Genomic DNA, 24,983 nt, shown 5'->3' with positions numbered 1-24,983 from the left:
AAAAAAGAATAAGCAAGACAGAGCTTTGTGACCCAACCCTGGAGATGCCCATCCTGTCTGACAGAGGTTCTGGCATCTACACTCTTCAGACAGCAGGTTCTTCCCCGGCCTCCCACTCCCATCCCTGCTCTGCCTGCTCCACTGACCAGAGAATCTGGATTTTTTGTCTCAGAAACATCAGCAGCACGTTGTCAAGCGTCCACTGAGGCCCACTGTGCACTCCACCCTTCACAGTCTCCCATTTCGAAAGAGGGCTCCTTCCCCACCCCCCTTTCCGCTCTAAGGAATCCACCTGGACCCCTTTTGCCAGGCAAGAGGGTCGGTCCTCCGGCCATTGCTAGTGGATCTCCCGCCCCGGGAGAGCGGCCCTGTTCTCAAAGAATCCCGGGCCCTGAGCAGAGAGACGCGCACCCGCCAGGCGAGAGAGCCGACAGGACACGGTTCCTCGCAGACGCCAGGCGCCTCCCTCCCCCGCCCCCACACCCTGTTCCTCCGAGGACAGAATCCTGCATGTCCCTCCACTCCGCCCCAGAGAGAGAGGCACAAACTCCCTGATCCCCGCCTCGTCCTCCCATGCCCGCCTCTCCAGGCCCCGGGGGTTTCACGTTCCGCCGCCGCGTTCCCGGGCGGGCCCGGCGTCAGGTGAGCTCTCACCTGGGGCGGGTGGGCGGGGGCGATGGGGGCGGGCCGGGGGCGGGCCCCGGTCTGCGGTCCCGCCCGCAACGGGGCGGGGCGAGGCCGGCGAGGCCAATGGGGCCGGGGGCTCGCCGCCCCGGGGTGCCGCCGGGCTGCTCCCTCCTTCACTCGCGCTCCGCCCCGCCCGTGTTTAAAGCCCCGCGGGCTGCTGGTGGCGGCGCTGCGAGCGCTGAGCGGCGCGAGGAGATGCTACTGGGCGCCGTGCCACCGGCACCATGCGCCCCCCGCCCGCGTCGGCCCTGGCCGCGCTCTGCCTGTGGGCGCTGCCCGCCGCCGCCGCCGCCGCCTACTTCGGGTTAGTGCCCGCCGCGCCCCCGGCCGGAGCCCCCAGCCCACCTGTCTCCGCCTCCTCCGGCTGCTGCAGGGCCAACTTCTCCCTCCACCTGGCCCCGACTGCGGTCGGATCTCGAACTCAGACCTTAGCTTTGGCAGCATCCAGCCCCACTTTGCGGTCGGATGTCGCGCCCCAGCTCTGTCTCTGGCTTCCCCGGCTCAGACCCCCATCGCACTTTCTAGCGACCCCCTCTCTGGTCCCCTTCGCTGCCGCTCTTCTCACCAGTCCCGGTCCGAGACCTCGTCCCGCTCACTCCGCCCCATCTCAGACCCCTGCCCACGCTCCCGGACTCGGCACGCGTCTCGGACCCTGACCCCGTTCGCCCTGGAGCCGTGTCCCTGCCTGTCCAGGTGTCGCTCCCGCGCTCTGAGTCCCTCTCCAATTCTCCCTCGGCGCCCTGTCTGCCCCCTTCCTGGACTCTGTTTAGCTACAATCTTTGCCTCGGGCTTCTTCCCCACCCTCTGCCTTCACCCAGCGGAGCGGAGACCCGGAGGGCTGGGAGGGTGCGTGGGTGGGTGGGGGTGCGTTGTTGCGGAGGAAATCGCGCAGATCCAAGATGAATGGAGGACCCTGCGGGCCGTGCGGTTCAGCTGGAGGCGGGAGGGAGCTGTCAGCTGGGGAAACCCGACCAAATCTCAGCCCTGGCGTCTCGTGAATTCTCAGGAGAACGAGGAAGAGCGTGAGAAGGGAGGCGGTGTGCATATTTGGAAAAGGAGGGTCGGAGTTGGGCTGACACCTGGGGAGAGAGTGGGGCGGGAGTGGGAAGCGTTTGGAACGCAAGGTACAGGGCAGCGGTCCCTCCTCTGAAGCTGAATTGCAGGGACGTGGGACGGGAGATGCGGTGGCTGCTGCGAAAGCACTTCCTGACCTCCACCCAAAGCCGGCTCCGACTGGGTAGCCTGTTACTTTCAGTCATGCCACTTTTTGTGGTCTTCACTCCAAACCAGGGTGGGGTTTACCGTCTGACCACAGCCAAGGCAGGACAACACCAAGCAAGTGACCTGACAGAGATTGTTTTTAAGGACCCACCAGGGAGGGGCAAACAAGGGTCTGAGAAGTCCCTTGCAGGCTGGAATAAAGGCTGTGGGCTAATTTCCAGGTCATGACCCCTGGTGTAGACGTGCCTTGGCTGTGGGCAATGGCTTCTTGAAATGTATGGAAGGGGAAGGGTTTGTCACCCCAGACCCTGGCTCTGGGCTTAGCTTGCTGGTGACTTGGGAAGACCACTAAGTCTCTGGGTCTCAATTATCCCTTTTACAAAAAGAATGAACTTGATATGACTGAGCCTCTAGGTCCAGTCCAAGAGCAGTGCGTAAACATGTTTGTTTCCCGATGATTTCAGGCTTGAAGGCACTGTTGTTGTTTCAGCGGGCAGGATATAATAGTTAAGGCACAGACTCTGGGTTCAGTCCCCACCGCTGCCACTTGCTAGCTGTGTGATATAATAGTTAAGGCACAGACTCTGGGTTCAGTCCCCACCGCTGCCACTTGCTAGCTGTGTGATATAATAGTTAAGGCACAGACTCTGGGTTCAGTCCCCACCGCTGCCACTTGCTAGCTGTGTGCTCTTGGCCAAGTCACCTAACCTCTCTGTGTCTCAGTTTCTCATCTGTAAAATGAGGGTAATGGTGACTATTTCACATGAGGATTATATGAGTTAGTGCATGTATTACAGGACAATATCTAGCACATAGTAAATGCTCAACTAATGTTAGTGAAGAGGATGGTGATGATGATTACAGAGACCAGGCAGAGTATCTTGATATCCCAGCCCTGACAGGGGTCTTTGCGCTCGGAGGGAGAGGGTGAAGGAGAACAAATAGCGCCTGCATCCTCTTGGACACCAGCTCATTTTCACAATTATTTTGTTTGTTCAGGTTTTAGGGTTGGGGATGGGGTAGGGATCAGGTGGTGGTGCAGGGGAAAGGGGCTCCAGGAGGCCTGGACCATCCTGGCTGGCATGGTTGAAAGGGAAAGCAGTTTGCTGCAATGCATTGGGTTAGAATTTGAGGACTGTGAGCAAGGGGATAGTCTTGGAAATGAGAAGGGAAATGGTGAATTAGGCCTGGGTTAGGACTGAGAGGGGTCATGTGAGTATTGGAGCCATCTCTTCCGGGCAAAGACCTAGCAAAGTACACTCAAGCCACCACCACCCCAGTCTGGGGAGCAGGACAAATATTCAGAGAATAAGCTAAAATCGGGGCCTTGTGCTGTTACGTGTTTGGTCTCAGAGAACAGACAGGATTCCCCCTGAATTCTCACTGAGAAAGCCCTGTTTGACTTAATCAGGCCAGGATTTCCAGCTTCCCAACAGAATTTGCTCTCTGGAAATAATCTGTATCAGTTATCAACACTGTAGTGAGAAAGTGAGGCAATTGCTTCTCCTTTATCCAGGTCATTTGAATTTGAAGTCTTATTTCTGATTATAAGGTGAAGTGTTTTGACATCTTGATAAAAGAAAGTTCAAACATCAGGAGAGCAGGTGAGGCCAATCTTCTTGGGGTCTTTGAAATCATAGAATTATAGACTTACAAGTTGGAAGTGACCCCTAAAGAGTCTCTGGTCCAACTTCTTGCTTTGAGCAGGTCATGTATTATTATCCTAATTTTTCAGACGAAACAACCATTATTCCCAAACCACAGTGAGCCAGCTGCTGCTTCTGCTTTTGCATGAGCCTAATTCTGTTGTTGATGATAATAGCATAATAACTAGTATCGCAATTTACAAATTACTTTCTCATACAGCTCTTCTCTTGGCTGATACTCAGAACCATTCCTGAGGTATATAGGATGGGTGTAAATAGTGCCCAAAAGGAAAGCAAGGGTCAGGAAAGCTCAATGACTTACCCAATGTCACACAGCAAATTAGTGGGAGAGGCAGGATAGAAACCAAGTCCCACCTCCAGCCTGTTCTCCTTGCCCTACAGCCCCCAGAGCTAATAATGTGTGGTCACCCAGGCGAGCAGCAGCTGCAAAGGAGCTGCAGAGGGTACAGGAGTCTAGGGTGGCCCCCTCCCCTGCTTGGCTAACTGTCAGATCCTCTTGGCTGTGGTGGGAAGCGTGAGGCCATAACATTCTCCTATCTCCTGTCTCAGCAGTGAGACAAGATGCATTGAGCCCTGCTGGGGTGTCATGTGGGCTCCCAGAGGATGGGAGGTAAGCCAGAAGTCAGGCCCAGGTTTGTCCTAGCTCTTGACTATTCTCTGTGTTGTTCATGGTTAAATTATTTGCCTCCAAGGTCTTTAGCACCTGGAGGTTCTAAGGTCCTAAGGTTCCTCACAGGCTGGTCCTGGCCTGGAAGTCTAAGATCATTCAAGGGCTCATGTTTTGGCTCAGATGTGTTGGGAATTCTGTAAATATTAACTTCTGTTATGTTTTATAAATGAACACACACAGTATTATGTGACGAGCTGGGCAAATGACAGGCCTTGTCACCCAATCCAGTCTTTAAGCCGTACCAGTGGCTTTGTAACTAGAAATAGCTCCGGTGGGTGCAACTTTTAAAATCATAGTTGACTTTGGTCGTGCTTTTTAAATGTGTGACCTCTGCACTGGTTCAGTTTATTTTCTCTCTGGGGATGGCACCCAGAAGTTTGTGAAAGCACAGGTTTTTGAGGCAGTTAGATGAGTCTGAATCCTGCCTGACTTGGACTCTTGCTAGCTGTGTGACTTTGGGGCCTTGTGCTGGTATGCGTTTGGTCTCCGAGAACAGACAGGATTCAGCCTGAGTTCTCACTGAGGAAGCCCTGTTTGACTCCGTCAGGCTGAGCTTTGGGTGATAACAATACCCAACCTCAAGGCTGGTGTGAGGCTTTATTGAGACAATGAATGAAAGGGCCTGATAGGTTACCAAGCACATACTAAGTGTTCAGACCAGTACTCAGTACTTGGTGGGGTTCTAGAGATTTCATCGTTGGGTTCTAGAGATTTCATCATTGGGTTCTAGAGATTTCATTATTGTGAAAAAGCAAAACACAACCCTATTTCCCCCCCCAAATCAACGTTCTATACTGTAAAATTCATGCATTCTAAGTGTACAGTTAGGTTTTAACAAATATGTACCCCCCATGTAGCCACCACCACAATTCCTATATGGAACATTTCCTTCATCCCAAAGGATCCCTGTTCTCTTTGCAGTCAACCCTCCCCCAGCAGCCCCAGGCCACCTCTTCTCTACCTTCTGTCACTAGATTACTTTTGCCCACCGTAAACGTTCATATAAATGGAATCAGATGGCAATAGCCTTTTGTGTCTGAATTCTTTTGCTCAAAATAATGTTTTGAGATTCATCCGTGTTGTTGCGTATATCGGTAGCGCATTCCTTTTTATTGCCAAGTAGTGTACAGATGTACCAAAATTTGTTCACCCATTCACCAATTGATGGACATTTGGACTGTTTCCAGTTTGGGGCTATTCCAAATATAGCTGCTATGTACACATCTTTTTGTGGGCATATGTTTTTATTTCTCTTAGATAAACATCTAGGACCAGATTGTCAGATCATATGTACATGTTAAACTTTGTTTAACTTTGTAAGAAGTGGTCAAATAGTATTCTAAAGTGGTTGTACCATTTCACCCAATAATGTGTTCAGAGTTCCAAGTACTCCATATTCTTGTCAGTTACTGTCCAGTCTTAATTTTGCCCATTTTAGTGGGTATGTCTTGGTATCTTTCTGTGGTTTTAATTTGCATTTTTCCAGTGATGAGTGGTGTGTTGAACACTTTTTTATGTGAATATTGGTCATTTGACCAATGAACAGTATCTTTATTATTCAGTTGTCTTCTTATTATTGAGTTATAAAAGTTCTTTACATATTTTGGATATAAGTCCTTTGTTTTTATCCCTGTTTGTGACTTGTGTTTTCATTTTATTTTATTTTTTATTTTTTATTTTAAAACTTTTATTTATTTAAGTGTGTTTTTCCAGGACCCATCAGCTCCCAGTCAAGTAGTTGTTTCAATCTAGTTGTGGAGGGCGCAGCTCATAGTGGCCCATGTGGGGATTGAACCAGCAACCTTGTTGTTAAGAGCACTGTGCTCTAACCAACTGAGCTAACCAGCTGCCCTGTGTTTTCATTTTCTTATTTGTATTTTATGAAGAACAGAAGTTTTCCATTTCGATGAAGTGCAATTTTTCAACATGTTCTTGTATGGTTTGTGCTTTTTGTGTGTGTCCTATCCATGAAATCTCTGTCTTCCAAAGGTTGTAAAGATTTCCTCCTATATTTTCTTCTAAATGCTTTATAGGTTTAGCTTTTACACTGAGGTCTGTGATTTTTTTTGAGTTAATTTGTGTGTGTGGTGCCAGGTAAGGGTCGAAGTTTGTGGTTTTCCATGTGGATAGCTACTTGTTCCAGCACCATTTGTTGAAAAGATAATCCTTTCTCCGTTATGATCTTTGTTGCAAATGAATTGACCCAACATGTAAGGGCCTATTTCTGGGCTCTCTATTCTGTTTCACTAATCGATATGCTTATTCTTCTGCCAATACCACACAGTCTTGTTGTTTTGTAGCTGTTTAGTAAGCCTTGAAACCGAATACTATAAGTTCTCTAACTGTCCTTTTACAAAATTGTTTTGGCTATTCTAGGTCTTTTGTATTTCCACATACATTTTAGCAGCAATTCTACAGAAAAGCCTGCTGGAATTTGACCGGGATTACATTGAATCTATAAATCAATTTATAGAAGATTGACATTTTAACGATATTGAGTCTACTGATTTATAAACAGGACCTCTCTTTAAGTATAGGTCTTTTAAAATTTCTTTCGGCAGTGTTTTATAATTTTCAGTATACAGGTCTTACAAATATTTTTAAAAAGTTATTCTTAAGTGTTTTCTGGATTTGGATGGTATTTTTTAATTAAAAACCATTTTAAGGAATAGATTGGGTCCTGAAAAAACACAGGGTTGGAGGGAAGAAAGGGTAAAAGAAATTTTACTGCTTTGGGGTGGTGGATTACAATGATAAGGATCATTGTGTTTAGGGAAGGAATTTAGGCTGCTTGTCCCTGGCTGAGATATAACCCCCGCCCCGCCCCCTGCCCCTGGAGGTGGGCTCTAGAGTTGGGCTCAGAGTCAAACCAGCCTCCTCAGTGGATGGTGGAGTTTCTGAGGCTGTAGAGGGGAAAAAGGAGGGGAGGGAAGCAGGAAAGGGGGACTTCTAGGCTGGAATCTCCTAAGCAGAGAGGTCCTGGTGCCTTTAGGATTATCTCCTCAGGTAGACGTGAGACTCAAGAGGAGGTGGGCCAGGTACTGCGTGGTATACACCACCCCTCAGGCATCAGCCTGAATAGGATTGGAGGCAGCCCAAGGCCCTGGACTTGGAGTCATACAAATTGAGTTCAAATCCTTCATCCCACCACTTACTAACTGTTACCCAGGGCAAGTCAGGTAGCTGCTCTGACCTCAATTTTTCCCATCTATAAAATGGGTAAATTCTTACCACATAGGGTTGCTGTGAGGGTTAAATAAACCTATATAAATGTGCTGAAAAGTTATCTATATATAAGGAGTTTAAGAAACCTAGTGGTCCGTCTTAGAGCATCCCAAGTTAAGGAGCATTTTTAGTAATATCGCTTCCTTCCTCTCCATTTTTAGCTCAGTCATTGTTTAATTTGAATCCTTCTTCTGCTCAGCACTTTATGTGCATCATCTCATTTAATCATTGTGACAGCCTAGGAAGTCAGTCATGGTATAATTATCTTCATTTCCGAGTGGGTGGGGGGAAAGCTCAGAGAGGCCAAGTGTCTTGCCCAAAGTCACACAGCTAGTGGCTGGCAGCACCAAGATTTGACTTCTAGCCTATCAGAATCAAGAGCCAACCTCTTCATCTCTGCCTCATGCTGCCTGTTGTGCCCCAGCTGAGGCTGCCTCCCCCTGGGCAGTTCTGACGCTCTGAGACCTCACTCTGTCACCCACACCTTTCACTTGGCCTACGTCACAGGCGTCTCTTGTACTACATGTCTTAAACTCCTGTTTTCTTACCCAGTTCTTCATGTGCTCATGTTTCCAATGCACGCATAGCTCCCTTTAGGCAGAGACCTTGCGGCCCGACTGTTGGCTGAGTAGCCCCCTCAGTCCTTGGCATGGCTTTCCCATCTGCAGTGAATGTTGGGGTGGGCAGGCCCCTCTCCCTTTCATTGGTCCTTTCTCTTCGCCAAAACCTCCCTCTCTGCCTCACCCCATTTGTTCTTTCCTTTTCTGCTCACGCCTGGTTCTCTCGAGCATACACTGCTTTGTCACAATCTGGCCCCTGCCTGGACAGGAACTAGAAGAAAAGCAGAGAGCAGAAACTTGGCCCCATCAGACTCCAGAAGTCAGCCATCCCTGGCCTTCCATGGGAATTGGATGGCAGCAGAGATGAGCGCAGGGGCAGGGCAGCCACTTCAAGCCCAGACCACCTCACTGGAGAGACAGAGACTGGGGGTGGGGGGTGGGGGGGCGCTGGAGAGCTTCAAAGAGCCAGGAGAGACTCAGAGCCCCACGTTCAGTCAGTCTTGGAAATTCCAGAGACGGGTTTTAGGGCAACAGCAGAGAAGGTCTGCTTTCCTGACAGTTACAATGCCTTTGAGGCCGGCCAGATGAGTTTCAGAATTCAAGAATTCTCGGGTTTTAGAAACAAACGTATACCATGTATAACATAACGTCCCTAGCAAGGTCTAGGACAGCACCCATCATCAGACATTTCGTTTTGCAGAAAAACATCTACATGTTGCGATAAATCAAGTCTCTGCCATATGAGTGCACCACAACCGTACAAAACCTGTAGTTTTCTGAGCTTTCTGGAGTTTGGAATTGTGGCTAAATGTTTGTGAACCTGTAGTAAACTTTCCGCTTGTGTCACCACGAGAGGTGGTGCAAGCTGAGTTTTAAAGAAAGGCTTGGTCCAAGTTGGTCCTCCCTGTGTATGAAAGGGAGGCTTGAGATGCTCTGAGCACAGCTCGTCCCCAGGACCTGAGCTTCCGAGGGAACCTGCCTGGCTCTCCCTGTCCCCATGAGGGCTGGAGCACTCAGGGTCTGACTGACCGTGGCCCTGAGATCTGGCATTGGGGAAAGTATCTGCCAGAGATCACAGTCTGAGGACCGGGGAGGGCATGGCCATGCCCTCCCAGAACCTGCAAGACGGGAAATGGGAGCCAGACAACAGGAAGGCCAGGGGAGTAGGGTAGGGGAGGCTGAGTAAGAGAGCCTAAAGCAGGGGTGTCCAAACTTTTTTCAATGTTTTTTCACCAAGGGTCATATGCGGTGAAATACACAAACAGCCGGGCCACTCACTCGAGGTGAAGTACGTATTGCCTCACCTGGTTTATTTAAGTAAACTAAATATATTTTTGGAATTTGCTGCGGGCCAATTAACAATGGATTGCGGACCGCAGTTGGCCCGCGGGCCGCAGTTTGGACACCCCTGGCCTAGAGCTACACTCTGGCTGGGGTTGGACATCTGAGAGATTTATGCAATCAGCATGTATCTGAGGAGCACCTGCTTGGGGGTGGTGGAATCTGGGCTGGGGTCAGGGGGCCCTCAGGGGATGAGAAACTATGATCTCTGCCAGGGAGCTTACAGCTACTTGGAGAGCCTGTCTGTACAGCCCTGAGGAGGGAGAAAAGAGTGCCAATCACGCAAAACTAATGGTACTATATCTGCAAAAGTGGGAGAAGACAAAGAGGATGGTTAGAATGGAATGAGGCTGGCACATAAAGAGGGTTTCCTGGAGGAGACAGACAAGTATCACAGCACGGTAGGGCTGGATGGGTCCTCTGTGCCACCTTTCCCATTCTCTGCAGTTTTGAGTCCAGTGTGGAAAAAGGCAGTGGCTATAGTCCAGGGGACCCATGAGGGCTATTGGACTGGGAAAGGCATCCAGGTAAGGGTTACAGCGTGAAGAAAGGCGTGGAGGCTGGACTGAGAGGTAGAGCAGGAGGGCAAGGAAGAGAACGGCCTGGCCTGAGGGGAGAGGCCCTCTGTTACAGTCTTACAGTTCTAGCTGGCTGTGAGTGCAGGATGGTCCAAGGTGGGAAGTTGTCCTGGTCCTGCTCTGGAGGACCGCAGTCTGTTCCCGAGAGTGCATCGCCTGGGGCTCTCCTGGACCATTCTGGCCCTCCATGGGTATTTCAGGGAGTGACTCCTTGACCAGGTTGGTAGGTTCCTGCTATCCCTGGAGCTGAGGGGAAGAGCAAAGAGGGGTATGGGCCATCCCTGGGAGCTGTGGGAAGACAAATGGAATCTGCAACAGGGGACATCTCTGCCTGGAGCATCTGCAAACAATGGAACTGTCCTCATTACAGAGTGATCACACATGAGCCATTCCCCAGGGTGCTTTTCTAGGACCCACAGTCCAGCCTGAGCCTGCCTGGGAAAGAGGATGACCACTCAAGAGCCTGCCAAGCTAGTTATAGTTAGTCGGTCAAGTTGCCATGGTTAAATACTTTGGCCGAAGTTACCCAGTCCAGGATCCAGGATCTCATGGCTGGGGCAGAACTGGATGGCAATGCTGGTTGCCACAAGGGGCTATAGCACTCAGTCACTGCTGGCCTTTCTCTGTAGTCCCCACCCTGTGCTTCCTACACTGCTACTCACCTGGGTCAGGGCTGGGCCTATGAACCAAAGCTGGGGGAGTTAGTCTTTAAGGCCTCTGGCCTTCCTTTACTCTTCTCCCTCCTCACCCCAGACTCTCCCTTTCTCTCTTCACAATCCCAGACCCTCTCCTTTGATCTTTCTCCTATCTAGCAAAGTGTGTTCTCAGATACTGGTATTATATCAGACCCTCATACTTTAGTATGAATAGGCAGTCTGCTTCTCTAAAGCCAGAAATTTTATTTCTGACTTTTGGCTGAAAAGAGAGTGAGTTTCAGACCAGGGAAAATAGTCTTTTAAACAAAGCGTCCTACTCTCCCTCCGGCTGCCCAGGGAGCTAGAGGAGTCCTGACCGGGTTTCCTTCCCATCAAACCTACCTATCTTGTGTTCCTATCACCCTAGACATTTGCTGTGGTGATGGCTGAGTTTGCTTCCCTGAAGTGCTACGTGGAAACTGAAAGCAGAAACCTCCAGGCTTGAGAGAAGCAGTCCCAGGGGCACAGCCCTAGCCCTGCCACTAACTCAGTGGGTCACCTTGGACAATAAGTCTTACATGAGTTCCCAAGACACCAGACAGGTCAAGACAGAGACTCTCACACCTGACAAAACCTCTTGCCCTTCTCCCTGTCCCCAGAAGCCTCTGGAATACCTCCCAGGAACCATCAGGAAAAAAACCCCTCTGGATTGGGTAATCTTAAAGAGTTTCTGCAGCCGTAAAATATATGATTTAAATACTGTACTTTTGGGCCCAGCCAGGGAACTGGGGGAGATGTAGACGTGAGGAATTTCCCTGCACTGGAGTGACTTTTAGAACCCTCCATGCCACCTGATCCATGCATGCCAGGGACGAAGGTGTCCTCTCCTGAGCTTCAGCCTAGGCCTGAGTGGAGAGGGAGAAAGACAGCAGGGAAGGAGGGGGAAGCATTTCCTCCCCAGATGTTCCAGTAGCTACCCTCTGAATACTTGAGATTGTTGAGATGCAAAGCATGCCTCCTGTGTGGGCTGCTTGCTGCCCGCCTAGCTCATGAGCACACGTCTTCCTTCCGATGCCATCCTCAGTGGGCAGCCCAGTCTGCAGCTGTGAAACAGGAAATGGAGCTGTTCTTGGAGAGACAAAGCCCACACCTGGGACAGGCTCTTTCTCTCTGAGCCAGGGACAGGGTGTGGGACGAAGCGAAGCGGGTGGAGGGTGAGGCTCTGGTGGGCTCCTGGGGGAGGGGGTCGTGGTGACTGGATTCAGTTCTCAAGGTGGGTGCTGAGGTTAAGAGCTGGGGAAGAAAAGAAGGCTGGACCCAGGAGGGGCTGAGAGGGACCCAGACAGGGAAGTCGTGAGTGGCCTTGTTTATTTTGGTCTTCTGTGGAAAGACCTGGCACGAAGCTGATGCTCAGCAAAGTCCTTCATATTAATATTTAAATGAGTGAGTGAGTGAATGAAAAGAGGGGAGGGAAGGAGTTGGAGTGCAGGTAGGAAATGGTAACTGCCGAATGTGCCAGGCTGCTCATTAAGGACATCTTCTTGGCGGACATGTGAGATGATGCTGAATCCAGGAGAGGTGACAAGAGTCTGCAAGATGAAGGGAAGGCTGTGCTGCTGAGCGCATCAGATGACAGGAGGAGGAGAAGCCTAGAGTGGTTGTTGAGGGTCCCCCGTCTCTGAAGAAAGACTGCCGCCCACAGCCAGGCCCTCTCTTCCTGGGCCAGTCACTGCCCTCATGAACTCTCCCAGCTGGGAAGAGTTAGGTAGTGGACAGCACAGGTGGGGGGTGGCCAGTGTGTGTGTGTGTGTGTGTGTGTGTGTGTGTGTGTGTGTGTGTGTGTGTGTGTAGGAGGTTTAGCGAGGGCCTGAAAGGTGGGCTGAGATGTTTGAGATGAAAGCACAAAGGGAGCACTTACCATGCAAATGGCCCTGCAGCGGAAGCCTGTTATCAGAGCATCTAATGGCGGTTTTTTTTGCAGGCCAAGGCCAATGCTCCAGGCAGGGCAAAGCTTTCCTGGTTCCCAGGCAGCTGCCCGCAGTTGGCATGGGCCCTGGTGCCAGGCACAGCTTCTGGCCCCTCCAGCTAAGGGTCCAAACACGCTGGCATGACCTGGTGCCCTGGGAACCACCAGCCTTGTCCTGCAGCACCTACCCACATCCTGGGGGTGACCTCCTCTGGAACCATCAGACCCTCTGGAGCAGAAACAAGGGAGGGGGTCGGGGTGGAAGAACAGAGCCTGGGGCACCCCCAGGTGATGGAAAGTGCGCTCCACCTGCTGGGTCTGGGAGCTTCCTCCTGCCTCTCCCCCACTCCCAGGCCTCCCACTGCCGGCAGGATGGAGACTGGCAGAGGTCATGTTCTCACGCAGGTAGAGCTAGGAGTTCTGTCTGAGTCCCTGAGCAGCCACTAATTGTTTCTTGGGGAGCTGGGCTGGTTCAAAGCTTTCTTCTCCCTCCCCTTCCCCTTGGGACCTTGGGAGAGTTTTGAGTACTCTTGAATCCAGCCAAGTTCTCTCCAGACCGTGAGCTCCTTGAGGGCAGGAGAGGGTCCCAGCACCCAGCACATAGTAGGTGCTTCAGAATGACTCTCGCCTGGAGCTTACTTTGTGCCAGGCACTCTGAGCGTTACAAATGTGAACTCATATCATGCTGAGGACAAGCCTGCAAGGTAGGTACTGTGATTATCTGCATTTTGCAGATGAGGCACAAAGAGGTGGAGTCCCTTGCCCAAGGTGGCACAACTAATAATAGGTGGGGGTGGGATTTGAACCCCAGCAGTATGGTTCCAGTCACCCTCTCCCACTAGTTAACATGTATTTGTTAGATGGAATGAACTTAGGTCCTCAAGGTCACCAATAAATGAAGGCAGACCTGGGACCCATCTACTCAGGCAAGAACAGCCTTGGGAGCTTAAGGTCCTTGGGTTCCCACACTCCAGCAGGTGGTGGGTGATTGTTCCAGGATGAGTCCCATTTTTTTTTTTTTTTTGAGTCCCATTTCTTTTCAGGGGTTTGATGGTGCCTGGGGTTTTGCTGATAGTAAACCAAAGTAATCTCCTGGGAAGCTTTCCTCAAAGGCTGGAGAACCTTCTTTTGCTTCCTTCAAGGTCATCCCAGATGGGGTAGCTTCAACCTAAACTGTGGATGGGATGAGCATTGGGGAATGTGAAAAAAAGCAGGGCTGGGAAAGGCCAGGAGTGGACAGAGAGCTGGTGGGGCGTGGGGTGGGGAGTCATGTAAGATGAAATCCTGAGGGGCACCGTTGACTTTTCCCACCCTGGGGGGAGACAAAGTGGCCTGGAGAGTGGCTGGGGATGCTCTGGGCTCAAAGCCAGAGACATCTCGTTGTGTGGGGGCTTCCGGTCTTATTAACCTAAGGGCCATGAACCAAGGGTACAGGGAGCGGGAGGCACAGACTGGGGGCAAAGACAGGAGGAGAATGGAGCTGGTCACTTGACATTGTTGCTTTCTTAATAGGAAAAGAGAGGCTGGAAGTCAGTCTGGGGGAGCCCGATTGTCAGGAATTGGGGAGACCAGCTGGGCCCAAACAGGTGCAACTGATGAGGAGGGATGGTTCCCAGGCCTCAGGAGCGCTTGAGTCAGAAGTCTGAGGAGCTCCTGTCCGCCAGCTCAGAAGAGCAATCAGCGAGTTCCAAAATTATCTGTCCTTTGCTCTTCAGTTCAGAACACTGGTCACTGGTTTGGCTGGTGGCATCTGATCTAACCATGGCACAGTGTTTTTATTAAAACCCCAAATTTTGTCTGGATTCATTAGACTAGTGAAACTCACTTGCTCTTCTCCTCTTTACCCCCCACAGAGCTCAACTAACATGTGGGCAATTGAGATTTTTGCAGAAGGGCTGGTGGGTGGGATTCTCAGGCCTGGGGGTGCCAGGGAATGTAGTTTCTTCAAGGGGAGGGGATCATGCCCACTGACCCTGGAACCTACACCGCCTAGAATTCTTCTAAGGTCCAGGAAGAAAACCCTCCCTAGCACCTGGGCATAGGCAGGAGAGTTCACGAGCACTGTTTAAGGAAATGCCTTGAAATTTCTAAATTTAATGTCATGGCCCTATTTCTTCAAAGGAAATATGATCTTAAACCGCAACATAGAAAACAAATAAGAGGGAAACTGAGTCCTGAAAGGGCTCCCAGCTGTCTTTCTAGGCCCTGCAGGGCATTGCCAAGGAGCCTTCTTTGAGAGAAGCCCTGGGCAGACCAAGGCCCAGTGTGGCCTGAGGCCCTTGTGCGGTTGGCTGCCTTTCCTGACCATTAATCGCTACTAAGTGTCATTACCGCTAATAAAATTAACCGACTTTATACTGGACTCCTGGGGCCATCAATCACAGGGTCTATTACATGAAATTAAAAAAAGAAAAAAAAGGTGCCTGTGGATGGGGAATAGGTGCTGAGCCTGGCTCACAAGTGCAGCCTAGGGCACGCTGGGATTCCACAGCTGTCAGAAGGTCATTGTCAGGGACGGCACCCTGAGTTAGACAAACCAACTCCAAGCTTTGACACTGCACTGCAGATAGGAGTGTCTCAGGCAAGAACACAGCGGACCTCAGGGACACTCCGGCACCAGGGGCTGAAGTGCTTCCCAAATTCTCCCTCCCACTTTCACCTCTGCGTCCCTTGACGGCTTTCGTTCATTCTCTCTCTTTAGACCAGCTTCCTATTTTTCTCTCCTTAGTTACAGGCCCACATACCTAAAGAAAGAAAAAGAGAAAGTGACTGTATGCTCTCTTAATTCAAATTCCAAATTCCCAGAGAAAGGACTGATTGGCCCATCTTGGGTCATGTGATCCTTATTGGTCCAATCCACAGGAGAGAGCAGCAAGGTCATGTGGTATAAAATGGCCTACAAGGACCACATGGGAACCATAGATAAAAGGAACAGGTAGGCAGCCAACCCAACGAGTGTCCACAATTGTAATTTAAAGGGTTTTGTAATGAGCACTCAAAAAGTGATAGCTAATATAATGTATGATGTGGCTACAATGATATAATAATAGCTATTCTTCTTAAAATAGCATTTAAGACAGGCCTCGAAGGATATGCAGCCCCATTGGTCAAAATTCCCATCATTCCGTACTTGTTCTCTCATCTGTCAATCAGCTGCTACAAGGAAGGTCCCAATTTCTGAAACATAGGAACTGTGTGAGCAGAATTTATTCCTCACATCAGCCCATGGTTTGGGGAGGAGGACATTTGAGGGGTAGATGGCTGCTGCCTCTTGGCTCCCTGCAGCCCTCGAGTGGCCCTCCATACTGAAAACCAGTCAGGGTGGGGCCTCCTCAGCTGGAGTTGACATCAGTTTCTGCTGTGGACCTGCCAAGGGTCAAGCTCTAAGGGTTTCCTGCCAGGCTGAAGGGAGGGTTTTGGGTGTAGACCTGGTGGACTGGAAATTTACCCATTTGCCCCCAGATTAATGATTAACGGGTCCCGGCCCTCACCCTGTCTGGGAGGGGAACCCAGGGCCAGGCTGGGCCAGGAGGAGTCTGATAGCATCTGTCTCTGCTCAGAGGTTTCGGAGATATGCTCCACACTGGGTTGGCTGCACCTGATGGATTTGGAATCTATGGGCACTTTCGGGGGGCACCTGGGGCCTGGCCAGGACACACACCCTCTCTGGGGCAGACAGAGAGGGTGTGGCATCCAGCCAGATGTCCTGACTGGGGCAGGTTACTCTAAACAGGAGAGCTGTGCCCATGGGACATGGGCCTGTCTGACCACTCAGGCTTGGCCAGGGATTGCCTTGGCTGGTGGGACATGAGCAGGAGTGACAAGTGCCACATCCAAGCAAGAGCTTTAAGAGCCATTGCATGGTTATACTTTTGCTCTTGTACTTTGAGCAATGAGGCTGGCATGTTCCAGAAAGGGGCTGCCTCCTCCAGCCTGGGTCCAAGGTGATTTATATTCCACCCACACTGAGGGCCACCAGGGTATACCGGACAATAAATATTTTGAACCAGTAGAACCATTTCACAGAGAGCTTTTGGGGAGAGGGAAGGTGAATTCAATTAATTCTAGTTCCCACTTTGCTGCTTATAAGCTGGGTGACTCAGGCCATTCACTGCCTCTTCATAAAACTTTTGTTTCCTTATCTGGACAAAGAGGAGACTCTGCCAAAGTTAGAGAATAAAGCATCTTGCAAGAGGAAAGAATTTTGAGAGACTCTAGCTAGCGGGAAGGTGAACCAACATGTCCCAGGCACTGTGGTTAGTACTTTTCACGTAATCCTCCCCGCAGCCTCAGGAGGTAGAGAGGATCACTATTTCCACTTTCCAGAGCAGAAAACCAAAGCTTCAAGATTATATAGCTAGGAAATAAGTGGCATTCAGGCTTAAAACCTGGCAGCGGACTCCAGAATCCATAAACTTTCAGTTATAGTAGAACAAGAAGTCTGGGGCTGGCGGCCTGATGGAAATTCAGCTCCTTCACCTTCATCCACCCATTTGTCAGTCTGCCCATCCATCAACCTACTCACCCTCCCTACCTCCCTCTTTCCTTATTTCCATCCATTCTTTCCTCCATCCAGGTATTCCCCAAGCATCTCTTTGTAACAGGTACTGAGTGGCCAGAAGGTTGAAGATCTATCTGGAAATTATGGAAACAAGTTAATTTGGGGTGGGCTTACATGGGCAGGGACATAATGTAACGGAGAGAAGCCTACTGGGGAGATTGGCTGGGTATCTGCTCAATATCTACATCCCTCCGTCTGCCCCCTCTTAGGACTGTGGCGCTCCCCTCCGGGCAGCAGCCAACACTATATGCAGTATCTCCCAAACTTCCCTGATCATCCAAGCTGCCCAGGGATGTGGTAAATATGCAGGTCCCCATGCCCTCCTCCAGAACAACAGAAGCTCCCCAGATGACTGTTCTGATTGGGCAAGTTTGGGAAATTGGGTGTGTAAGAAGAGCAGAGACTTTGGCATCTGGGTTGACCAGCCCTTGTAAGCACCTTGGTTTCCTACTCTGCAAAGTGGGGACATAACCCTATGGGGCCAACCTCCCTCCCAGAAGGGCAAATAATGAAGCCCCTAAGAAGGTCCCCTTCCCCTCACCTGCCTATGTCCTCAGGGGTTATCATCCTTTATCTCCCCCACCCCCCACCCCCCCTCACAATCCCCAGGGGTCACAGGTCTCCTCTCTCTCACCCTCTTTAGCCTGACTGGGCGGGAAGTCCTGACGCCCTTTCCAGGGCTGGACACTGCAGCAGCCCCAGCGCAGGGTGGGGCCCACCTGAAGCAGTGTGACCTGCTAAAGCTCTCCCGTCGGCAGAAGCAGCTCTGTCGGCGGGAGCCCGGCCTGGCTGAGACCTTGCAGGATGCTGTCCACCTAAGCCTGCTAGAGTGCCAGTTCCAGTTCCGGCACGAGCGCTGGAATTGCAGCCTGGAGGGGAGGACAGGCCTGCTCAAAAGAGGTAAGGAGGATGGCTGAGGAGGAGGGCTGGGAAGAAGGAGGGCTGGCAGGAGGAGGGCTGGGGGGAAAGAGGGTCTGGGAGGAAGGCCACTATTCCCTCACCCTTGTAAAATAAATTTGGCTCCCAAGCCACACTGTCCTTGCAAACCCAGCATATTCCCAAGTGAAAGGAGTCCTGGGAGTTAATGAGACCCAGATATTCCCTCAGTTTTGGGGAAGAGAGGAGCAAGGAAGAAACAAGAGAAGAGGAGGCACAGCCCATCCTGGAGGAGCCCACAGATGAGATGGGTGGCACCCCAGTCCCCTCCCTCAGCCTCCTCCACATACAAACACACAACAAGGTATAAGAACGTATGAAGATGAAAGGCAGTTAATACATGGCCAAATAACATGACAGGCCGAATTCATTTGTTCACTCATTCACCTGTTTCATCACTTCTGTTGATCCATCTCTTCCTCCATCCCTCCCTCCTTCCCTCACTCCCCCCTTCCTCCCCTCCCTCCCTCCACACCTCCACCTGGCCATCTCTTCTTATGCCTCACTGAGCCAGGTTGAACGCTGGAGGCACAGAGCTGATCAAGATTCCTTCTGCCCTCACAAAGCATACAGCCTAAGGGGAAAACAGGTCATTCTGTGGCTCCATCACCAAGCAGCAGGGGCTTTTACAAAAAGGCAGCCATGCTGTGTGGGAGTCTGCTCTAGGCCAGTGCTCTCCATGGCTGGCCTGGGGCGGAGCTGACCCTCACCCCCCCACGCTGTGTCACCAGCACCCCAGGGACATAGGAGAGAGCAGGCAGGAGGTAGCAAGTTCATGGATTTGGACCACGCCCCAACAGTGCAAGAGTTGCTTGCGATGGTCCAAAAAGTGGTTGGATGGTCAGTCTGGGACAAGTCAAGCAGGAGACCCAAGGTCACGCTGTCATTGAATCACTCCATAGTAGGTAAGGGAGAATGACACCTGAGCGTTATTGTAAAGCACAGGGGCCCACAGGGCACATTTCAGGAGATCTGGGACTTCAGAAATGGCTTAGTCCAGCTTGCTCTCACATTGACCTGGAGTCATTATCAGTGGCTTAGCCCCAGCGTTGCCCTCAACAGGTGCCTGAGTCACTTCTCTTAGCACCTCAGTGTTCTTGACGGTTCCTTTGTCCTGCCACCTGGGGAATCTGGGTACATACTCCACAGTGAATTTGAAAGTCCCATTTAAACAGCAACCTGCATCCTCAGTTTAAGGGGCAGGCGTTGGGGAGGCTGCCTCGAGCTGTGTCCTCAAGTTGACACACCCCTTGTACACACCACAGCAGCCTCTAACCCCACTGTCCTCCCTCCCGGATGCCACCCGGTGCCCGGCCCAGGTTTCAAGGAGACGGCCTTCCTATATGCGGTGTCCTCGGCCGCCCTTACCCACACGCTGGCCCGGGCCTGCAGCGCTGGGCGCATGGAGCGCTGTACCTGCGATGACTCTCCGGGCCTGGAGAGCCGGCAGGCCTGGCAGTGGGGGGTGTGCGGCGACAACCTCAAGTACAGCACCAAGTTCCTGAGCAACTTCCTGGGACCCAAGAGAGGAAGCAAAGACCTGCGTGCACGGGCCGATGCCCACAACACCCACGTGGGCATCAAGGTGAGCATGTTCCCGGGTGGTCCAGAGCCCTTCCCAGCCAGGGTGCAGGGCCGAGGACCACGGTCTGCAGGAGGCCAGCACATGCCCTGCCCCCCACCCAGCACACACCCAGAGCCACCGCAGGACGAACCTCATTCCTTCAACCATCTACTCTGGACAATTACCAGGTATCAGGAAGCAGAGAAGAGTCCTGCGTGTCATCCATAGCTGGCCCGGGCCATGGTGAGGCAGGAACACGTTTGGAGAGAGGTCTCCATTCCAAGGACTGGCCTTTCTGGAGGTCCTAGAAGCCAAGACAGTTTGCTGATCTGTTGTAACTGCCACTCCTTCACTTTTACAAATGGGAAGAGGAGGAGACCAGAGGAGCGAAGGGGCTTAGCTGAGGTCCTACAGCAGTGGGAGGACTAGACAGGAGAAAGTATTTAGGTCTATTGGGATGAGAAGACTGGGAGAAACTAGGGATTCAGTTCTGTAGGAAACTGAATTCTGCGTTCTGTGCCCTCGTCACTGAGTTGGTGTAAACCAGGGCTGCTGTATTCAGCTGTGCAAATTGTCTACCCCACAAGAACTCTGGGCCAATGGGAGGAGATGGGGCTGAGGTCAGCCCACACTGCTCTCAGTGGGGGGTGCACGTTGACACAGGACTGCCTCGGCCCAGTGGAAGGGGAGCCTTGGGTTAATTTGCACAAAGGTGCCACATGGGCCAGCTTGGGTCCTATCTGTCCCCGTCACATGAACCTCCCCCATCTCTCCCATCCTGCTGCCACACTCCTGCCAGGGTTGCAGCTCTGGGAGCAAGCTTGGACTGTGGGCCCTAGCCTCTGACCACGCCTCCATTCTGCCTCTCCTCACAGGCTGTGAAGAGTGGCCTCAGGACCACCTGTAAGTGCCACGGCGTGTCAGGCTCCTGTGCCGTACGTACCTGCTGGAAGCAGCTCTCTCCATTCCGCGAGACGGGCCAGGCACTAAAGCTGCGCTATGACTCAGCCGTCAAGGTGTCCAGTGCCACCAATGAGGCCTTGGGCCGGCTGGAGCTGTGGGCACCCGCCAGGCCTGGCAGCCCCACCAAGGGCCTGGCCCCCCGATCCGGAGACCTGGTCTACATGGAAGACTCACCCAGCTTCTGCCGGCCCAGCAAGTACTCCCCTGGCACAGCGGGCAGGGTGTGCTCCCGGGAGGTCAGCTGCAGCAGCCTGTGCTGCGGGCGGGGCTATGATACCCAGAGCCGCCTGGCGGCCTTCTCCTGCCACTGCCAGGTGCAATGGTGCTGCTATGTGGAGTGCCAGCAGTGCGTGCAGGAGGAGCTCGTGTACACCTGTAAGCACTAGGTCTGCTTCCCAGGGTGTCAGCGGGGCACTGCCAGGACCTCACTCAGCACCCGGCCTCCTTGAGGCCACCCAGCTGTCCGACCAGCCCCTCCGGGCAGGTTCACCAGCGTGCATGCACTCACGGATGTATGTGCCAGCGCACACCTACTCCTCTCTCCACCGGGCTTCGGCAGCCCTTCCCTCCTTCAGCACTCAGCAATGAGAGGTGCAGGCCCCTCCCCGAACCCAAGGGTCCCCAGCCTTTTGGAGGACTTGGGGCAGGAAGGCAGACTGGAAAAGATGTGGAGGGAAAAAAAGGGAAATGAGGAGGGCAGGACGGAGGTTTTGGCAGGGAGAGAGGGAATATTCCTCTGTCTCAATCCTAGGATGAGTGGCCTAGAGCCAGCAAGAGGCTGGGAGGCGAGACCTAGCCCAGGAAGGCACAGGGAGACCTGTGAGATGGAAGTAGAGGCTGGGATGGGGCAGTCCAGCTCTTGGGCCAGCTCAGGTCACAATGAGCCCAGGGCCCACACACTGTCACTAACACATGGCTTCACTGTGCTAGAGATGGGGGGAAAGGCCAGGTGATGGGACCTGTTGATTTGGAGAAAAGAAAGCTTTTTGGGCTTCTGTGGATCCAAGTCAGAACATGTCCTAGAACCCTGTGTCCTTGATTTCATTTTTAAAATATGCCTGTGCTGAGGCCTCATTCTTGTCTTGAGAGCTGAGTTATCCACGCCCACCCAGCCCTACTCAGTAAGCTCACTAGTGGACGCAAAACTAGTAGGGGAGCCAGTCCCCAGGGTGGGCTCAGACAGGCCACTGGGGTGGCACAGGGAGACAGTGACCCTTCCCCAGTTTCCCTGGAACACAGAATCTATAGTCCTAGCCCAGGAGAGGGTGACACCCCCTGGTGCCAGGAAGGGAGCTCAGTTTCTCAGCCTCCCCCTGAGACTGCTTTGGTGAACTCGCCGTGGCTGGGGTCCCCATCTGCTGTGAGGCCCCAACACAGCTGATATTCATGATGTGAAAGAGGTGGTTGGTGGGTTGATTCCAGTTACATTTTTTCTCTTATGGCTACTCATCTTATTAATGTTTTTGCCCTGGCTGGAGGTATAGGTGTGTGAAAGTCTTGCTAAGCCTGGTTTCTTGGGGACTCTTCATTTACTAACGGCCCCTCACTTTGGCTTTCACCCAAGGAACAAAAGTGACTTTGCTAATTTCCTCCAACATTTCCAGGGCGACTACCAAGGTCTAGTGTAGGAGGAGAGAGGAGCTCACACACACACACACACACACACACACGCACACGCACACGCACACACACACATGAACGCACACACACACACATGCATGCACACACACGCCCACCCTTTGGACCTGGCAGGCTGAGGTTCCCATTCAGCAGCACACACCCCTTGGTTCAGGATCAAGACGTTGCAGGGGTCACTTTGCTGGAGGCTGCCTGCTTCCCCAGAGGAGTGCCTGATGCCAGCCAGGCGGAAGTGACCTCCCCTGGGACGCCCTTGGCCATGCTGCTGGCCCTGCCGCACCCTCTGTCAGCTTCCTGTCTCCCTGAACCCAGAGCTGCTGACCTTCCACGAAACAGGAAACTTCAGAATCAGCTGACTGCTCAGAAATCGTCCGTGTAAGCCCAGGAAGCAGCCCTGGGGGCTCCCTGAGACCTCCAAGGATGACGAGAAGCTGCCCTGTCTTTGGTGGATCAGCGCAGCCTGCAGGATGCTGGATCTTTGGCTGCAGAGGCTCTGACGAGGAGCTCAAATGACCTGAGACCCCTTTCTAGACTGACTTTGCTGCCCCAAGCAGCTGGCCGACATCTTGGCAGAAAGTGCAAAGAGGAGAGGGCCGGTTTTCTGGTTTCTTCCATACCCCTACTGCATGGAGACTTTCTGTCCGCCTGATCCATCTGGCTCCTTTGAGACCCAGCTCTGTAGATACCCCAGCTCAGCCCAAGAAGTAAGGCAGCAGGAAGAAGGGGCCTTATCCACCAACACACCATCCACACCCCAACTTCATGGCTGGCGGCACTGGGGTAGCACGAGGATAGAGGGCAGGCTCTTAGGGCCCCTCGGCCTGTGGGGTCCTCCGTCTCTAGCCCTCTCCCCTCTTCTCCTCACTTGCTCCTACCTGTTTCTTTTCCAGTTGCTCCCAAAGGTCCATCCCAGCCCTGCTTGGCCCCTGGGGCCAGTGACTACACCCCTCATTCTACAGTTTTAAGGGAAACACTCACAGGGTATTTTTTTGTCTACCTCACATATATAGATTTTAGAGCAAAAGAGAATAATTTATATAGCTAAGATATATGAGAAAATATTTATGTTATTTATATAGTTTCTATATTCCGTGGGCAGCACCTGTGGGGATTGCGTGTTCTGCCGGAAGCCATCTCTCTGGGGAAATACAGTCTGGCTAACCAACGGGTGCTCCCACTGAGCTGGACAGAAAGTGGCTGGGAGGAGGTCATGTAGGCTTCTGTGTCCCACTCCGGCTCTGCCCCAGAGCTGGCGATCACACCCCACCCCCACATGAGGGAGCCCTCGTGGGCTCAGTCCAGATCTTCCTTGTGAAGTCCACAACTTCTTTGCTCTTCTGGGTCCCAGTGCCCCCTTTCTGCTCTGGCAAAACCATCTTGCTCATAATAATAGTGACAACAAGGATGACCGCACCGTTCATTTGTAGAGCACTTTCGATCTTCAGAAACACTTTCAATCTTTTCACCTCTCTCCATCTCCCCATTGTCCCTGTGAGGTTGGTGGGGACCTCACTGCGCCCATTTTATAGATGCAGCCCAGGGATGGAGGGCTGTGCTCAAAGTCACACTGAAGAGGTTCCTTCAGTGAACATTCAAGGAACTTCTTCATGGGCCAGGCGCTATAGGAGCTGGCTTATCCTGAGCCCAAGGACCCAGCGAAGAGGCTGCTTACCCGGCTTTGTGTGACATGGGGCCATTTGGATCAGGACAGCACTTCAGCATGTCTCCGAGTGGAATCCTATGTCTCAGGGGCTGGGACTTCCCCGAAGCCTGGCAGACAAGGACCCTGTAGAAGGACTTCACCACTGGGCCCTCTTTCCTTCTGCCCAAGCTGCCCGAGAGAGTTGAGTGACATCACAGGACACCTCCCAGCCCTCAGATGTGTTTTGTTTGCTCTCATTTATGTTTTTATTTTAAAAATGAAATATTTTCCGTTAGATTTCTGGCTTCTATCATAAAATCAGCTGTGCTGGCAGGCTGGGCCTGCATTCCAACCTGGTCACAGTCAGCTCGAGATGGGGAGCTCTATCAGGGGTTCCCCAGTTTGCCAAATACCATCCGCGTCAGCCCACCGCACTCACGGGTTCCACCTGGCGCTCGTGGGCACATGCTCTCCACCCGTGGGCCAGCTTCCCTGGTGTCCTCCATTGCCTGGCAGGCAGACCCACAGACCTGTGCCGACCCTGAAGATTATTTCTTGCTCCCCAGAGTTTTATTTCTCAACAACCATGAACTTCAACTTCTTTTTCTCAGCACATTTTAGAGTTACAGTGGGAGCTATATATCGAACACCTGTTCTGCACATCCATTCAATCAACAATTGTTTAGGGAGCTCCTACTGAGTGTCAGGCACTGCGTTGGGGGCTGGGGTACAGCAGTAAGCAATATCAAGTCCCTGCCTCCTGGGGCTGACATTCTAGTGAGGGAGAGAGACAATAAACCAATAAACTACATGTCAGTTATCTGTACCCATTTTGTCTCGATTTATTGCCATCACCCTGCGCATTGGACAGAATCGCCCCAATATTATGGTTTAGAAAATGGCATTTGTAAGACGTGAAGGCTCCCGAGCAAGCAGTGGTGTCAGGACTGGAACACAGAGCTGCTGAACTCCAAACTATGGGTTCTTTTCCTCTCTCCCCTGCTGGCCCCCCTCAGATGTAGGTATTACAGGGATGGATCACCCCCTTTTATGGATTCTGGGAAAACAGGCCTAAAGGAAGGAAGTAACCCATCCAAGTTTATATGCTAAGACAGGCCTGGTTGGAGCC

The 24,983-nt window shown here is 52.1% G+C and overlaps 1 protein-coding gene across 1 annotated transcript; it reads left to right on the top strand.

Moving 5' to 3' along the window:
- Nucleotides 1–852: 852 nt before the first annotated feature.
- WNT9B (Wnt family member 9B) lies at nucleotides 853–24,679 on the top strand. The gene is made up of 4 exons (XM_081028294.1): nucleotides 853–991; nucleotides 17,755–18,011; nucleotides 19,367–19,632; nucleotides 20,487–24,679. Exons 1-4 carry the CDS (start codon nucleotides 912–914, stop codon nucleotides 20,958–20,960), a joined length of 1,077 nt encoding a protein of 358 aa, XP_080884420.1. The 5' UTR covers nucleotides 853–911; the 3' UTR covers nucleotides 20,961–24,679.
- The last annotated feature ends 304 nt before the right edge of the window (nucleotides 24,680–24,983 follow it).

This window comes from Rhinolophus hipposideros (assembly GCF_964194185.1).
Source record: "Rhinolophus hipposideros genome assembly, chromosome: 20".
Taxonomy (NCBI): domain Eukaryota; kingdom Metazoa; phylum Chordata; class Mammalia; order Chiroptera; family Rhinolophidae; genus Rhinolophus; species Rhinolophus hipposideros.
This window is presented reverse-complemented; position numbering and strand designations above follow the sequence as displayed.

What these genes read in the sequence shown, in the direction of transcription:
- WNT9B (XM_081028294.1), top strand. Translation starts at nt 912, where the DNA reads ATGCGCCCCCCGCCCGCGTCGGCCCTGGCCGCGCTCTGCCTGTGGGCG. An exon ending in GACAGGCCTGCTCAAAAGAG is followed by an intron (nt 18,012 to 19,366) that starts GTAAGGAGGATG and finishes TGCCCGGCCCAG; the next exon opens with GTTTCAAGGAGACGGCCTTC. An exon ending in ACACCCACGTGGGCATCAAG is followed by an intron (nt 19,633 to 20,486) that starts GTGAGCATGTTC and finishes CTCTCCTCACAG; the next exon opens with GCTGTGAAGAGTGGCCTCAG.